The sequence below is a fragment of the Lolium perenne genome, chromosome 5, assembly GCF_019359855.2.
Source record: "Lolium perenne isolate Kyuss_39 chromosome 5, Kyuss_2.0, whole genome shotgun sequence".
NCBI lineage: Eukaryota > Viridiplantae > Streptophyta > Magnoliopsida > Poales > Poaceae > Lolium > Lolium perenne.
The window spans coordinates 116,480,960-116,498,375 of record NC_067248.2 but is presented as its reverse complement, the minus strand read 5'-3'; the positions used below and the strand labels follow the sequence as shown (position 1 = coordinate 116,498,375).

General features: G+C 46.9%; 1 protein-coding gene across 1 annotated transcript; it reads right to left on the bottom strand.

Annotated features, from left to right (window-relative positions):
* Positions 1-13,862: 13,862 nt before the first annotated feature.
* On the bottom strand, positions 13,863-17,043 carry LOC127303514 (uncharacterized mitochondrial protein AtMg00810-like). Its single transcript, XM_051334239.1, has 3 exons — positions 16,840-17,043; positions 15,748-16,731; positions 13,863-14,000 (listed from the first exon to the last, which is right to left on the bottom strand). The coding sequence occupies exons 1-3, from the start codon at positions 17,041-17,043 to the stop codon at positions 13,863-13,865; spliced, it is 1,326 nt and encodes a 441-aa protein (XP_051190199.1).
* Between the last annotated feature and the right edge of the window lie 373 nt (positions 17,044-17,416).

The window sequence follows — 17,416 nt, the reverse complement described above, 5'->3', positions numbered from 1 at the left end:
AAGCTTCCAGAAGTCCGAAGACGAAACGAAGTGGGGCCACAGGGTGCCCAAACCCTAGGGCGGCGCGGCCCCCCCTGGCCGCGCCGGCCTATGGTGTGGGGCCCCTGTGCCCCCTCCTGACTTGCCCTTCCGCCTACTTAAAGCCTCCGTGACGAAACCCCCAGTACCGAGAACCACGATACGGAAAACCTTCCAGAGACGCCGCCAACGCCGATCCCATCTCGGGGGATCCAGGAGATCGCCTCCGGCACCCTGCCGGAGAGGGGAATCATCTCCCGGAGGACTCTACGCCGCCATGGTCGCCTCCGGAGTGATGTGTGAGTAGTCTACCCCTGGACTATGGGTCCATAGCAGTAGCTAGATGGTTGTCTTCTCCCCATTGTGCTATCATTGTCGGATCTTGTGAGCTGCCTAACATGATCAAGATCATCTATCTGTAATTCTATATGTTGCGTTTGTTGGGATCCGATGAATAGAGAATACTTGTTATGTTGATTATCAAAGTTATATCTATGTGTTGTTTATGATCTTGCATGCTCTCCGTTATTAGTAGATGCTTTGGCCAAGTTGATGCTAGTAACTCCAAGAGGGAGTATTTATGCTCGATAGTGGGTTCATGTCTCCGTGAATCTGGAGGGGTGACAAGAACCTCTAAGGTTATGGATGTGCTATTGCCACTAGGGATAAAACATTAGTGCTATGTTCAAGGATGTAGTCACTAGTTACATTACGCGCAATACTTAATGCAATTGTCTGTTGTTAGCAACTTAATACTGGAGGGGGTTCGGATGATAACCTGAAGGTGGACTTTTTAGGCATAGATGCAGTTGGATGGCGGTCTATGTACTTTGTCGTAATGCCCAATTAAATCTCACTATACTCATCATGATATGTATGTGCATGGTCATGCTCTCTTTATTTGTCAATTGCCCAACTGTAATTTGTTCACCCAACATGCTGTTCGTCTTATGGGAGAGACACCTCTAGTGAACTGTGGACCCCGGTCCAATTCTCTATACTGAAATACAATCTACTGCAATATCGTTTCTACTGTTTTCTGCAAACAATCATCTTCCACACAATACGGTTAATCCTTTGTTACAGCAAGCCGGTGAGATTGACAACCTCACTGTTTCGTTGGGGCAAAGTACTTTGGTTGTGTTGTGCAGGTTCCACGTTGGCGCCGGAATCCCTGGTGTTGCGCCGCACTACATCCCGCCGCCATCAACCTTCAACGTGCTTCTTGGCTCCTCCTGGTTCGATAAACCTTGGTTTCTTTCTGAGGGAAAACTTGCTGCTGTGCGCATCATACCTTCCTCTTGGGGTTCCCAACGAACGTGTGAGTTACACGCCATCAGCGGCCCGGCCGCATGACCCCCCACCCACCCCTACACAACTTATCCCCGTCCGTGCGAAGTGCTTCCCCTCCCCGTCCCGTCCATGCGAAGAAGAAGCTTCCCCTCCCCGTCGTTCTTCTCGAGACACACCGGCGGTCAAGTTGATCCACGGTAGGGCTGCTATCTCTAGCTCAATCATCTATCGGGCAAGACGGCCTAACGATTTATATTTTCTTGATGCTGCTAAAAAAATTCGTCAGTATGCTCGAACTAATTGGCACTTTATAGTTTTCCGCTCGATTTGTCATCGATCAATTTGTTCATTTGCATGGGCATATAGAGTCAGTTCTGCACTCGATCCGTTAATTTGCTGAAATGCCATGGCAGAGTTTTGTACACGATCTGTTTGCTAAAATGTCGATGGGCATTTTTTGTTTTGTACTCAACATGATTGCTGAAATGCATAATCATGTAGTATAGTTTTGTACTCGATGGATATACATTTCCTACTTCGCCTTAAATTAATCACCAACCACTGTATCTCATAATTAAACAGATGGACAGAACTTGGATACTGCATGGACACTTATGTCCCCCTTCATATATAAATGGTGTTCAACCCTTTATGGGGTTTATTAGAGCTCATGAAGGTCACAACCTGGACGTGTATTGCCCGCGCTGCACATGTATGAATGGTGAGAAGAGGCCTCACCCTGTAGTGGCAGATCATTTACACATTTTTGGGATGGACCGCACATATGTTAGGCGGGTTTAGCATGGTGAACCATATAATGATCCTTTAGCAGGAGAAGCAGATCTTGCTCACACTGTATGTGTGCTGGCATATGTAGTTAATTATTTATATTGATGCTGCCGCTGTTTCAATCAATAGTTTGCATTGTTGTGCAAGGTTCTGTACTCAAATTTAACTTGTTGCGTATGGATGGACGGGAAGGAGAGAAAAAGCGCTTGCTTCAGAAACGGGTTTCAGCTACGGGACATGTCTTTGTGCCAGATGAGAAGGTAAATATGTAAAACGGCATTTGTTCAGGTTGCATCCCTTAGATGTTTGTCTAATCGGTTGATGTACTAATTGCAGAAGCATAGAGTTGAAGAGGTCTCTCAGTTTGATGGGAGATTTGAAGATGAATCTCAGTTTGATGCACCTGTGGATGGTACTAATGACGAGCCTTTCATAGATGAAGGTCCTGCACCTGAGATTATCCAGCCTACAGAAGGAGGCCGTGGACCGAGTACACAGCTTTGCGTTGAAGTGGATGCACGCCCGGAGATCATCAGGGGCGTCCGGGTAGTCTCAAGACCACCCAGCCCTGATGCACCTGTGGATGGTACTGATGACGAGCCTCTCATAGACGAAGGTCCTGCACCTGAGATTATCCAGCCTACAGAAGGAGGCCGTGGACCGAGTACACAGCTTTGCGTTGAAGAGGATGCACACCCGGAGATCATCAGGGGCGTCCCGGTAGTCTCAGGACCACCCAGCCCTGATGCAAAATGTTGAGCTACTTTATGATTCGTACTCTTATGTTCTGGTGCTGTAGTATGTTATGATTTGTACGCCTTTGGCGCTAGATTAAGCATTCAGTGGATGATCGCGTTGCAAAATTCGACACCCACACAATCAGTTCATCGTATGAGTAGTAGCACAATTACTTCTACAGCGATTCCTGCCAGCGCATTAGTTGGTAGCATGAAACACTTTCAGGTACTCCCCTCTGATTCATATTAATTGACTCAATTCTGTCTAGATATGGATGTATCTAGATGCATTTGTTAACTAGACTAACAAACTTGAGTCAGTTAATATGAATCCGTGTAAACCGCCCAGTCCTCGAGCAGCTAGTTTATTGACTCTGGACTCCAAGCCTCTCGCGGCAAGCCATCGACGAAGCTTTGACCAGATCTTGGCCCGCAATTTTGTGTGTGTGGCGAATAGCAAAGCTTTGACCAGTTCCTCTCGGGATGCAGCACGCCGGTGAGCTTGCACGGTTGCCATGAGCACTTTCCGGCGGAACTTCCTCTGCCTCGCCCTCAAGCCGCTGCTGCGAGACAGCACGCAGTGCCTCGAGGTGGACGGAATTCTGGATCTCAGGGCGGGGGGTCCGCATCGTCCGGGAACGATCTCCAGCGGGTTAACGAGGACATGCATGGCGGCCAGGGGATTTTTTTTTTTGGTTTGAGCTTGGGATTTGGGGTTTTTTCGGATAGGGGAGGAGGAACCGAGGAAGAGGAAGGAACAACCGCATGCTTGGCGCGTGGCGGTGTGCTTGAATTTCGAATTTTTGTGAAATGTTTCATTTCCCCGCTACAATTCGGGGGTTTCTTGACGCGCCAATGCGTCCCGCCGGGCAGCTTCAAGTGAATTTGGGGTGCCACGCTATGGGCCCTAGTTTCAGTGAGACATGTAATGACTATAGTCACATCAGTAAGTTCACTGTGTAATAAAATATGTTACCCCTCCCCTTTATGTAGCACCCCTTCTCTCCCGATCGAGTGCCGATTGCCGACGGATGCAAGCCGCTAGCTCGATCCCCTCCTTTCGCCTCCACCGTCCAGGCATCCAGCTTGGAGGGGCAAGCTGCATCTAGACCAAGCGGATTAGGTAGGACTAGTAATGTTCTTTCCTTTCTCGAGATCGGTTCTTTTTTCCTCTCCTCGATATCTTGCGCATCTCTTTCCTATTCTGGGCGAAGGGGTGTCTTTCTGGTCACCCTCGAGCTGGGAGTGATTGATGGGGGTGGGGGCGGGGGCTACCTTTGCTTGGATTGGGGTGTTCTTCCTTTATTTGTCGACATTTGCAACCTTTGTAGTTTCTGCTGATCCTCACTGGATCTTTTGTCGGCTTGTACAGAAAGGTAAGACCTCGGCGGTGGGGGCAATGGAGCGTAAGGCCACCACGCATGTGGGCGGTTGGCTGAGCCCGAGCTGCGTCCCCAGCCCCGCGGCTGTACTCCGTTTGCTTATCCACTCTTTACCTTTTAAGTGTCTCTCTGCATCCTCAATCTGTTCCTGTTACGGAATATGCTTAAAGTAGCACATGTCTTCGTGTGTTTGTGCGTAAAGCCTCCGTGACACCATGCTCTATATTCTCTGTATCAGGTTGGTACCTCCAGGTTCCGTCGAGGCTATGGGGAACGAGAATAGCGCCCCACCTGCTGCGGGAGCATGGACCGATCTGCAAGACAAGAAGCGAAATGCCACTGCCGAGCTGGGCAGGGACCGCCCAGGGGTAATTTTTTTTAACCAACTTACCATGATGTAGTCTGAATCTGATACTCCCTCAGATCCAAATTAATTGACTCAACTATCTGTAGATACGGATGTATCTTGATGTGTTTTAGCTCTAGATACTACTGCCTCCATCCCAAAGCTTTGGGCTTATATTATTTTTAGAAAGTCAAACTATACCATGTTTGACTAAGCTTTTACCAAAAATCAGTTACATGCAAAATACAAAATTAATATCATTAAATAGATAATAAAATATATTTTCCTACGGTATCTACACAGTATTATATTTGTTGATAGAATGTTCTAAAATTTTGGTCAAACTTTGCTTGTTTTGATTTCTCAAAAATAAATAAGGCTTAAGCTTTTGGATGGGGGTAGTACATTCATATCTAGACAAAGCTGAGTTAACTAGTTTTTTGTCTGTCCATAGCTAGTGTTCACGCTGCAAAAGGCTAAGAGCATCCACTATATGCATCAGTCTATCTCATACAGTAATTCAATATCACTGCTGAGGTCTGCCTTTTGTTTTGCTATTCATATGCAGACTGAAACTTTAGGGCCTTTACTCAAAAGGAAGATCAAAACTGTGGCTGATCAGGCTGCCAGTATGTTGATGCTGCCCCCATCTTCTAAATGCCTCTACAAGCACAAGGCCACGCGCCAGCTGGGTGGTGATCTTTTAATGAATATGGTATATTTTCTTAATCCACAAAACATGCCTTGATTTTTCTCTGTTTATTGTCGGTTTTTTCTATGCTTGCCAAAAGTTTACAACAACAACAACAACCACCAAGCCTTTCAGTCCCAAACAAGTTGGGGTAGGCTAGAGTTGAAACCCATAAGATCTCGAAGCCAAAAGTTTAGAAACACCAAATTTGTTTGCTTACAATCATCATACAGTAATGTTCATCTACTCCAGTTCCCCTAACCCAACAAAAAAATATGTTAATTACGATTTTTAGATTAAAAGAGCACCATTAGGCGCTGTTAATTACGACTTTGAGATTAAAATGTCATTTGCAATTGTTAATTACAATTTTGAGACAAATGGTTAGTTTAACCTCGATCTCTTCTGCTCTCCATTTATCCCAACCGAACAAAAATTTAACCATTCCATTCCTCTGAAATGGAACCATTCCATTCCATTCCACGCTGTTTCAGAACCGAACACACCCTTGCATTCTTGTGAAATGTTGTCCATACACGGCCATACCCTTCCACTTACATCCAGCACTATATGCATCAGTCTGTCTCAGAGTCATTCAATATCACTGCTGAGATCTGTTCCCATTCTTATGCAGGCTGAAACTGCTGCGCCTTTACTCAAGTGGATGCAAAATGAGGCTAATGAGGCTGCTGTGAGGACGATGGTGCCGGCACCATCTTCCGAAAACCTCTACAAGCACGAGGCCATGGGCCAGCTGGGTGGTGACCTTTTAATGAATCTGGTATATTTTCTTAATCCACATACATGATTTCATTATTATCTGTTTAATTACTGTTGGCTTTGTCTAATGCTTACCAAAAGTTCAGAAACACTGCGTTTGCTTACAATCATCATACACTAATTTTTCACTTTTCAGTCTGTCTCATCCAGTATATAAACTGTTGATTTCCATTGGCTTGTTTTGTAATCATTTGCATTGTTGTCGACTGTTCTCTATGCACAACCCTATTCTTCCACTTACACCCGCACTATTTGCATCAGTCTATCTCATAGATTTATTAAATATCAATGATGAGTTCTGTTGCTATTCATATGCAGGATGAAACTTCTGTGCCTCTACTCAAATGGATAAAAAATGATCCTGATGAGGCTGCTGTGAAGACGATGGTGCCGCCACCATCTTCTGAAAACCTCCTCAAGCACAAGGCCACGGGCCAGCTGGGTGGTACCCTTTTCAGTAAGCAGGTATATTTTCTTAATCCTCATACATGATTTGATTTTTGTCTGTTTATTGCCGGCTTTGTCTAATGCTTACCAATAGTTCAGAAACACACACACCTATTCTTACACTTACATCCAGCACTATATGCATCAGTGTCTCATAGATTCATTTTATATATCACTGCTGATGTCTGTTGCTCTTCAATTTTCATATGCAGACTGAAACTGCTAACCCTTCATTGGTCAAAAGGATTGCAACTGCTGCTGATGAGGCATCTATAGAGGCTGCCACCAAGTTACTGTTAGCCCCACCTTCTGGATGCTTATATAAGCTCAAGTCCAAGGACCAGCCGGGCCGTAACCATCCAAGGGTTCGGGTATATTTTCTTAAGCCACATATACATGCCATGATTTATGTCTGATATTATCACCGGCTCTGTCTAATGCTTTTTGGAATTCGGAAACACCAAATTAGCATGCTTATATTCATCATACACTAATTTTTCACTGTTCAGGTTGTAACATAGTGTTATGCACTCGCTTGTCAACATTTGCATTGCTCTGAACTATGCACTTTACACAACCTAATTCTTCCACTTACATTCAGCGCTACGCACCAGTAGTACCTCCCATGTTTCCTTCACCATCCCGATGCCGAGCTTGCGGGAATATGGCGGGCCCATGTACATACCCCGCATATAACACCTCCTATGGCTCTATCTACCTTTCTAGTAGCTCCTTCACAGAGTTACAGGTATGTATTCTCAGTGGTTTAGCATGAATTGGCATATAGTAAAGTCTTGTTTTTAGTCTTCCTGCTTCTTACATTTGTATCAATTTTCACATGCAGACTGTACCTTGTGAACTTCGTCCAATGATTAACCAGATGTGTCCGCATGAAGGGTCTTTCACTATGCATGGCAATGGCAAATTGATGAACACCTACACGGTCTATGAGGTGTATGTCTACAAGATGCAGGCCATCACATATTTGTATGGACATGATTGGAAAAAGTTTGCTTTTGACTACGGTCTGAAGAAGGGCGACGAGCTGAGGATCAGAAACTCAAACGGGCAGATATACGTAACTGCTTACAGAGTTGGAGACACTTCCAAATATATAATATGTAACTTTTTTCTACTCATATCTTTTGATAACTGTTCTGAGCAGTTGTTCTAAACCATTCCCTCTGTTCTAGCTTGCTGGGTTTAACATGATCAAAGCTGCAGATCCCCTGATGGAACATGAGCGGATGTCACAAAGGGCAACCACACCAGCACCGGCACCGGCTTCCCACTCTCCTGCATCAGCACCGGTTCCTGTACCAGCTCCGTTTACTGCATCTACCCAGCAGTCCCCTACATCAGCATTGGTTCCTGTAGAGGCCCCATATACTACACTCGCCCAGCAGGCTCCTGCATCAAGATCGGTTCCTCTAGCTGCACCGTTCGATCGCACCTGCCCAACAGTCTCCTGCATCAGCACCGGTTCCTCTAGAGGCACCGTTATCGCACCTGCCCAGCAGTCTCCTGCATCAGCACCAGCTCGTGTACCAGCCCAGGCTCCTGCACCTGCCCCAGCCAGATCACCGAGGTCTCAGCTCATTGCTGTGGCCACCCGTGTGGTGACCAGGACGCATCTGAAGGCTATGTTCGTGAGTATATGATAGCATAACTGCTCTTATCTTGATGTCTTCTCTGCTCAAAGTCTCACATGGTTTAGTGCATTGGTGCCATTGACTAATTTTTGGTGGTATCTCTTGCTTTGAATCAGAAATTGCCTAAAAGTATCTCCAAGGATCTCAATGCTGGCCGAAGGGGCAAGATATCCTCGTCATGGAGAGTGAAGGTCTCACCGTGGAGGGACGGTACTCCGTCAGTCCCACAGATGGCCGCTTGGCTGTTACTTCCAGGTGGAAAAAGTTCATTGACGGTGCCAAACTTCGCATTGGATCAAAGTTGAAGGTCAAGATCTTTCGATGCCACTGTGACATGCTGGTCATAAAGTTCATGGTTGTCTAGTTCTGTTGCCCCATGAGTCCTTAGCAAATGCATTTGTAGTTATACTTATATAAGGTTATCTTATCTGAACTGCTAATTAATTGTATGGGTGGTAAAACTCTGGCAAGCTTTTGCTCTTAGCAAGTATGTAGGTATGATCAGCTATTATGATAACTAATGTTTGTGTTCATCTTAATTTGCATTTCCGTTTTAGAAAAAAACTTAATTTCTATTTTGGCTGACCTGTTAGAGAACTATCAGATTGAACCCACAACATGATTCAAATAGATTCATTACACCGAGCCACATGTCTTGACCTTGCTATACACTACTTCCATTAATCAGTGCAAGAAGGCTTACCTGAGCTGCCTGAACCATGGCAGATTCGAATCCACCTTATCTATCTAGAAATACAACCTTTGCAGAAAGAGGATTTGCAGTATGGGGAGGCTGACATTGGGGACCCATGAGCCAGCAGCGTCGTCAACGTTTTAAAGGTGGCAGAAGATCGAAAGAAAAAATAAGCCAAAAATCAGTTGGTAAACAAATTCAAGAAAAGAAACATTTACCTTTCTGAGAGGATGACATGCGGGACCCATGAGGCAGCAGCATCCTCAACTATTTCAAGGCGGCAGGGGATCAAAAGAAAAAAGGAAATAGCCAGAAATTAATTAGGGTCAAAAATAAATCCATCAAAGGAAACTTTTATTGTTCATAGAGGATGACATGTGGGACCGACTTGCCAGCTGCGTCGTCATCGTTTCAAAGGGGGCAGGGGATCAAAAGAAAAAGGCAAATAGCCAGAAATTAGGGAAAAAAATAAATCCAACAAAGGAAACTTTTATTGTTCATAGAGGATGACATGCGGGACCCATGAGCCAGCAGCTTCCTCAACGTTTCAAAGTCGGCATGAGATTGAAAGAAAAAGGCAAGTGACATAATATCAGGAGCCAAAAATAATCCAAGAAAAGAAACTTTATTGTACATAGAGGATGACATGTGGGTCCCATTTTGTAGCAGCGGTCTCAACGCTTCCAAGGCGGCACAGGACCGAAAGAAAAATGAAGTAGCCAGAAATCAGGGTGTGAAAAAAATCCAAGAAAAGAAAGATTTCAATTGGGCTGTATCTGGACATCTGGGCCTTCGAACTATCCTGATGGGCCTTTTGACTCGTACAATTTCAGCCCACTCCAAAACAGGAAAGGTTGGATTTTTCTCAAAAAAAAAAACAGGAAAGTCCTATGATTCGCAAAAACAAAAAACAAGGAGATTCAACATATAAGTTTGTTTATGTAGATATAAAGATTTAATTTATCCGTTTGCAATAGCTCAGAGCGAAATACAACGTTTATTGTCTGCAAAATAAAATATCACATGTTTCTTGTACGGGGAGGCTGACATCGGGGACCCATGAGCCAGCAGCGTCGTCAACGTTTCAAAGGCGGCAGGGGACCGAAAATAAAAAAAAGCCAAAAATCAGTTGGTAAAAAAATACAAGAAAAGAAAACATTTATCGTTCTGAGAGGATGACATGCGGGACCCATGAGGCAGCAGCATCCTCAATGTTTCAAAGTCGGCATGAGATCGAAAGAAAAAGCCAAGTGACATAATATCAGGAGCCAAAAATAATCCAAGAAAAGAAACTTTATTGTACATAGAGGATGACATGCGGGTCCCATTTTGTAGCAGCGGTCTCAACGTTTCCAAGGCGACACAGGACCAAAAGAAAAATGAGGCAGCAGCATTCTCAACAATTCCAAGGCGGCAAGGGATCAAAAGAAAAAAGGAAATAGCCAGAAATTTATTAGGGGTCAAAAATAAATCCACCAAAGGAAACTTTTATTGTTCATAGAGGATGACATGTGGGACCGACCTGCCAACAGCGTCCTCATCGTTTCAGAGGGGGCAGGAGATCAAAAGAAAAAGGCAAATAGCCAGAAATTAGGGGTAAAAAATAACTCCAAGAAAGGAAACTTTTATTGTTCGTAGAGGATGACATGCGGGACCCATGAGCCAGAAGCTTACTCAACGTTTCAAAGGCGGCATGAGATCGAAAGAAAAAGGCAAGTGACAAAATATCAGGAGCCAAAGATAATCCAAGAAAAGAAACTTTATTGTACGTAGAGGATGACATGCGGGTCCCATTTAGCAGCAGCGGTATCAACGTTTCAAATGCGGCTTGAGATCAAAAGAAAAAGAAAGTTGATTGTACATAGAGGATGACATGCGGGTCCCATGAGTCAGCAGCTTACCCAACGTTTCCAAGGCGGCAGGGAAAAAAAAAAAAAAGGAAATAGCCAAAAATCAGAGGGTGAAAAAAAAATAAAGAAAATAAACTTTTATAGCTCATAGAGGATGACATGCGGGTCCCATGAGCCAGCAGGTTCCTCAACGTTTCAAACGTGGAATGAGATCGAAAGAAAAAGGCAAGTGACCAAATATGAGGAGCCAAAAATAATTCAAGAAAAGAAAGTTTTATAGTACATAGAGGATGACATGCGGGTCCCATTTAGCAGCAGCGGTATCACCGTTTGAGAGGCGGCAGGGGTTCAAAAGAAAAAAAAAATTGCCAAAAATCAGAGGGTGAAAAAAACCAAGAAAATGAACTTTTATAGTACATAGAGGATGACATGCGGGTCCCATGAGCCTGCAGGTTCCTCAACGTTTCAAACGTGGCATGAGATCGAAAGAAAAAGGCAAGTGAAAAAATATCAGGAGCCAAAAATAATTCAAGAAAAGAAAGTTTTATAGTACATATAGGATGACATGCGGGTCCCATTTAGCAGCAGCGGTATCACCGTTTGAGAGGCGGCAGGGGATCGAAAGAAAAAGGCAAGTGACCAAATATGAGGTGCCAAAAAAAAATCCAAGAAAAGAAAGTTTTATAGTACATAGAGGATGACATGCGGGTCCCATTTAGCAGCAGCGGTATCACCGTTTGAGAGGCGGCAGGGGATCGAAAGAAAAAGGCAAGTGACCAAATATGAGGTGCCAAAAAAATCCAAGAAAAGAAAGTTTTATAGTACATAGAGGATGACATGCGGGTCCCATTTAGCAGCAGCGGTATCACCGTTTGAGAGGCGGCAGGGGATCGAAAAAAAAGGCAAGTGACCAAATATGAGGTGCCAAAAAAAACTCCAAGAAAAGAAAGTTGATTGCACATAGAGGATGACATGCAGGTCCCATTTAGCAGCAGCGGTCTCAACGTTTCCAAGGCGGCAAGGGATCAAAAGAAAAAGGAAGTAGCCAGAAATCAGGGGGTCAAAAAAAATCCAAGAATAGAAAGAATTTTGGTTCATAGAGGATGACATGCGGGACCCATGATCCTGCATCGTAAACGGCTCGATCGGAGAACGTTGAACGAGATGGCGCGATCGAGAAAAAAACAATGCCAGAGAGGCTGCCATCTGGGCCCTACATCCCTCGGCGGTGCGGATTTGCGTTGACTCGGCCGGCGAACCCGAGATTTCGAGATGCACCACGTCCCGGGCCACCATACGCGACGTTTTGGCCGCTTTCGTCGGGCTAGGTGGCCTCAAAAACGAGAAAAAAAAAGTTTTGACATGCACCACGGAGGGACCCAAAATCGTCGGCCATGGTACACCAGCAACCACGGCGCGACTTCAACTTCGTCGGCCATGGCAACTTTTCTTGTAGTGGCAGTTAGATTTATCTTAATTACTTTCTTGTAGTTGCGGATGCTTGCCAGAGGTATAGTCACCAGTATCTATTAGTCCAAGTATGGGGTAGTGCATTAGCATAGATTCACCCACACAACACTTATCAAACCATTGAAGATTATTGAACTATGTGAAGCGAACGCACTTGATGTAATTCCCATGTGTCATCAGGAACGTTTGGTCATTATAAGTAAAACAACCAACTTGTCCTTTTCTATAGAAATGATTGAGATGCTCGCTGCAATTATTATTACTGCATTTTACTTACTCGTACTTTATTTATCTGCAATACCAAATACCCCTACAAACCTGTTTGCTAGTGTTTACAGTGCATCCTCGATCAAAACTGCTCGTCAACACCTTCTGCTCCTCGTTGGATTCGACACTCTTATTTATCGAAAGTACTACGATACACCCCTATACTTGTGGATCATCATTGCTAAGCAGTCTTGGGATACTAAACGGACCTCCCAGATGGTAATCTTAAAGTGGCTGATTTACCCTCTTTTGCAATCAGTTTTGCTATAGCACCTGTTGTGCTGATGAGGAGAGTCGAAAGCAAAAAAGCAACCTCCCTCATATTTTGATTCAATTTCACCGTTGATCCGGAAAGAAGAATGACATTGAATCGATTTAAAGCACTTTCCTCAAGCTGAAACCGAAACAGTCAACCTAAGAGCTGTCTTCCTGTCCCCTACCCTCATGTGAAAACAACTGAGCTTCGCTCGAAGATCCAATAGATGGAGCAGCCGACCATTGATAGTGAAAGCTTTAGATATAGAGAAGAATCAATCCGTGCTTTTTCCGTTGGCACTCCTTCATGTCCCCCGCACCCCTATCTGAAAAAGATCCAGTCTACTCTCGATGCTCAGTCAACCCACTCATCTAGCAGAAACTAATTGAGCTCCATCTATTCTGTGAGTAAAGAATCGCGCGCGTATGAAGAGAAATCTTATCTCTCTAAGTGCAGGCGAGAGCAAAAGAACAAGCCACAAGAAGGCGATTACTAGCCACGGGTACGTAGGACGGCCCTCCCTAAAAGTCGTGGAATCGATAGCCTTCAGCCAAAAAGGCACAAGAAATGAGATGGAAGGCAAGAAAAGGTTCCGAAGTTCAGCCCTTTGACCCAGTGCTATCTATGTTAGGGGACTGGTGGAATGAAACCATATCTCATTGGTTTTTTAGGGAAGAACTCGTTCCAGTACCGCTACCGCTTCGAGTGCGAGAAGGAAGCCTGGGGCTCCACGCTCTTTCTTTCTGTGTGGGACGATGCCGGGGAATGTGTCGAGGCGGCGAACAACAACAAGACAACTAACTACATTTGCTTTTTCCCTCCATGAGATGAGCCGGTGCATTGGACCGATGGATAATAGAACTGAGCTGGCCAAACGAAAATAGACACGAGTAAGACGACTCGTCAGATTCGAACTGACTTCGGGTGAGCCAGGGACCTGGCTTTCTTTGCCTAGAAGGAGTCGCAAAACTTCTGTTAGGTTCTTATCTTAGATTCCGTCTAGACCTTTTCTTCACACAATAGAAAATCTGAATCTTAGATTCCATCTATACGGCTAAATGCTTGTGATATGTTAAAGCAGTGTAAATGGAAAGTGACTAAGGATTAGCATTGCCAGCTTTGTATGGGCAAGGATTACGAAGATGGTCAACACTTTTCTTCGAGTGTAATTTCAGTCAGCGTGCGTGGAACTATTTGCAGATTGAATAGAAGTCGGGTGATGGGATCTGGCTGATGGCTTCTAATGCTAAGATCAGCTTTGGGGTGCCGAGGTTGTATAGTTTCCCAAAGATGGTGGCAGATAGTGTTTTTTTTGAACCAGGATGGCCCTAAAGCGGTGAACAAGTTACACGGAGGACCCAAAGAAAAACAGAAAATACAACATAGTCCTCGGACTTTGCATACATGACCCAAACTAAAAATTTGCAAGAGCAATCAAGTCCTTCGTCTACACCACCGGTTGCTGGAGACCTTGCAGTGCCAGCACCCACGCCACCACCGGGTACAAAACCACTTGGAGTGACACCGACGAAGCTCCCGGCACCGAGGTCGAAGATCCTCCGACTTGGCATCGTGGCCTGGAGGAAGAAAAGGCTCGGATGATTCCGAGCGTGGAGTGGCCTCGTCAGCCCATGATAGCATCGGCAAGCATGCCTTTGCTTGGGAACTCCACAGAGCTGTGCTTCCGGGGTGCACGAACCCGCACACCCACCATCATCCTGCGAAGTCCACCGTCGATGGAGTCGAGCATCTACTCCCCACGCCTTCGTACCGCCACCAAGACGACATGAGAGGCAAGGAAGGAGTCGCTCCAACCACAAGAACTTGGACCTCCGATTACCTTCGAGCTTATGGAGCAGACCGCTAGACCCTCTGCTCCCCGACTAATTCGTCCTCTAAATCGTGGCCGAGAGGAGAGAGTAGAGCATGCCTCGACCGCTGCTCGGAAGCGCCAAGGATAGGCTTGCAAGAGAGGCCTTATTGACGGAAATGTCCCGGGGCTTCCACGCCGAAAGCCGCCATCCCCACCGGAGCAGCACCACGACGTGGACGCCGGCAGGAGCGCGCTAGATCCGGCCAAGAAAATCCGGCGACCTATTCCCAGACGCCATCAAGGCAAACAACCTAAGACTCCAACAAGAAACTACTGTACAGATGCCGGCGCCGCACCTCAGCCTCCTCCAGACGGCATCGCCGCTGGCGGCGACCTCGGCTTGGCCCGGGGGCAGTGGTGCGACTCTCAAGGAACGAAGCGGTGGTAGGACGAAAAGAGGAGAGGAAGAAAGGAAGAGTTTATCTCCCTCGTGGCAGATAGTGTTAAGCTTTGGCTAAATCATATGCCTTAGTCACTTGTATATACCCTTTTTGTACATATCATTTTGATTAATAAACTTTAAAGCCATGGGGCTTTTGCCTCACAATTCATTAGAAAAAACATATTGTGCAAGTTATCTGTTGGCGTTTACGACTATAATAGAAACTCACACCTAAATGCACCTGAGTTAGAGCCAAGTATTGCTGCAAATTATGCTGCTATTATATGCATGCATGATTTCATCCATGCAACATCCCTATTTCACCTCATGCCTACGTTTTTAATTTCCGAAAGTTATACTTTTTAAAGCTTTTCGGTGAAAACTAAAAATTTGATATTGTTGTCTTTTACTTTGTTTTACTGTTTTGTTACAACAACTGCACTTCACAACCTTTGCTTATAAGAATATTGATACTGTAGAATAGTTATTGGAGATTGCACAGCACCAATAGGGCCGGCTGCTCATTCATATATATATATATAGAGACGGACACATGTATAATTACAGGTACAACCCTGAGAAAACACGGGGACCTATACCTATACAATATGTTACTCAATACCCCCGCAGTCGAAGGGTCGGTACCGACACATAGACTGGAGCGAAACTCCGGAAAAGTCGTGGACGGCAATCCCTTCGTCATGATATCGACAAACTGCTGAGACATCGGTACGTGAAGAACTCGAACGCGACTGAGGGCAACTTGCTCACGAACGAAGTGGATGTCTAATTCGATGTGCTTGGTTCGCCGATGATGAACGGGGTTGGCGGAGAGGTAGACGGCCGACACGTTATCGCAGAAGATCACCGTAGCCTTGTCAACATGACAAGAGAGCTCAGACAGAAGCTGGCGAAGCCACGTGCACTCGGCCAGAGCGTTGGCCAGAGCGCGGTACTCAGCCTCAGCACTGGAGCGCGACACGGTGGGCTGCCTCTTGGAAGACCAGGAGACAAGCGACGACCCGAGGTAGACGCAATAACCGCTGGTGGAGCGCCGCATGTCCGGGCATTCCACCCAATCCGCGTCCGAGTAGGCGACGAGGTCGGTCGACGTCGAGGGCGAAGCATGCAACGACAAGCCGTAGCCAATGGTACCGCAGACGTAGCGTAGAATCCGCTTCAGCGCGGCCCAATGAGCATCTCGAGGAGCATGCATATGCAAGCACACCTGCTGCACAGTGTACTGGAGCTCCGGGCGCGTCAACGTCAAATACTGGAGAGCACCGACGATGGAGCGGTAGAACGGCGCGTCGGACGCCAGCGACCCATCACTGGCGGAGAGCTTGGCCTTCGTGTCGACAGGAGTAGGTGCAGGGTTGCAGTTAAGCATCCCTGCACACTCGAGAAGCTCGTGGGCGTACTTCCGCTGATGAAGGAAAAACCCATCCGCACGCCGGACAACCTCGATGCCGAGGAAGTAGTGGAGCGGGCCAAGGTCCTTCAGCGCGAACTCAGCGCGAAGACTGTCGGCGAGCTGTCGAAGATGCCCAACAGTGGAGGCCGTCAGGATGATGTCGTCGACGTACAGCAGTAGGTAGGCCATGTCATTGCCGGTCCGATAGACGAACAGCGACGCATCCGAACGCGTGGAGCGGAAGCCAAGCTGATGCAGGAAGCCGACGATGCGCTGGTACCAGGCGCGGGGCGCCTGCTTCAGTCCATACAAGGACCGAGAGAGCAAGCACACGTCATCGGGACGCTCGGTGACGACGAAGCCGATGGGCTGCTGATAGTACACCCGCTCCTACAAATGGCCATGGAGGAAGGCATTGGAGACGTCCATCTGGTGCACCGGCCACGGGCGAGAGGCGACAAGGTGCAACACCGTGTGGATCGTGCCCGGTTTGACAACCGGGGCAAACGTATCCGTGAAGTCGATGCCAGTGCGTTGCTGAAAGCCGCGCACGACCCAGCGCACCTTGTAGCGCTCAAGAGTACCGTCAGAACCGAGCTTGTGCTTGAAGACCCATTTGCCGGTGATGACGTTGGCGCGAGGGGGCCGGGGAACCAGCTCCCAGGTCCGGTTGCGTTGCAGCGCGTCGTACTGCTCCTGCATGGCAGCTCGCCAATGTGGGTCACGCAAGGCGGCGCGAGCCGAGGTGGGCACCGGCGAAGGAGCGGAGGAGGATGCAGTGTCAGTCGCTGGGCCGGTCGCAGTGCCGGTTGAACCGACCGCTTGACCGGACGGGCCGGCCAGGGGACCGGTTGGACCGGCCTGCTGACCGGACGGTCCGGCTGGGGGGCCAGTTTGAACCGGCGGCCGATCGGGCGAGGGGGCGGAGGCCCCTGGATACCACTCCGGTTGGCACCAGTCAGAGGGCTGGTTTGGACGGGGCCGGCCGGTCGTCTGCCCGGTTTGACCGGGTTCTGGGCCGGGTCGGCTGCTGGAAGGTACGCCGCCGTCGTGCGGCAATATGCTGTTGCCGCTG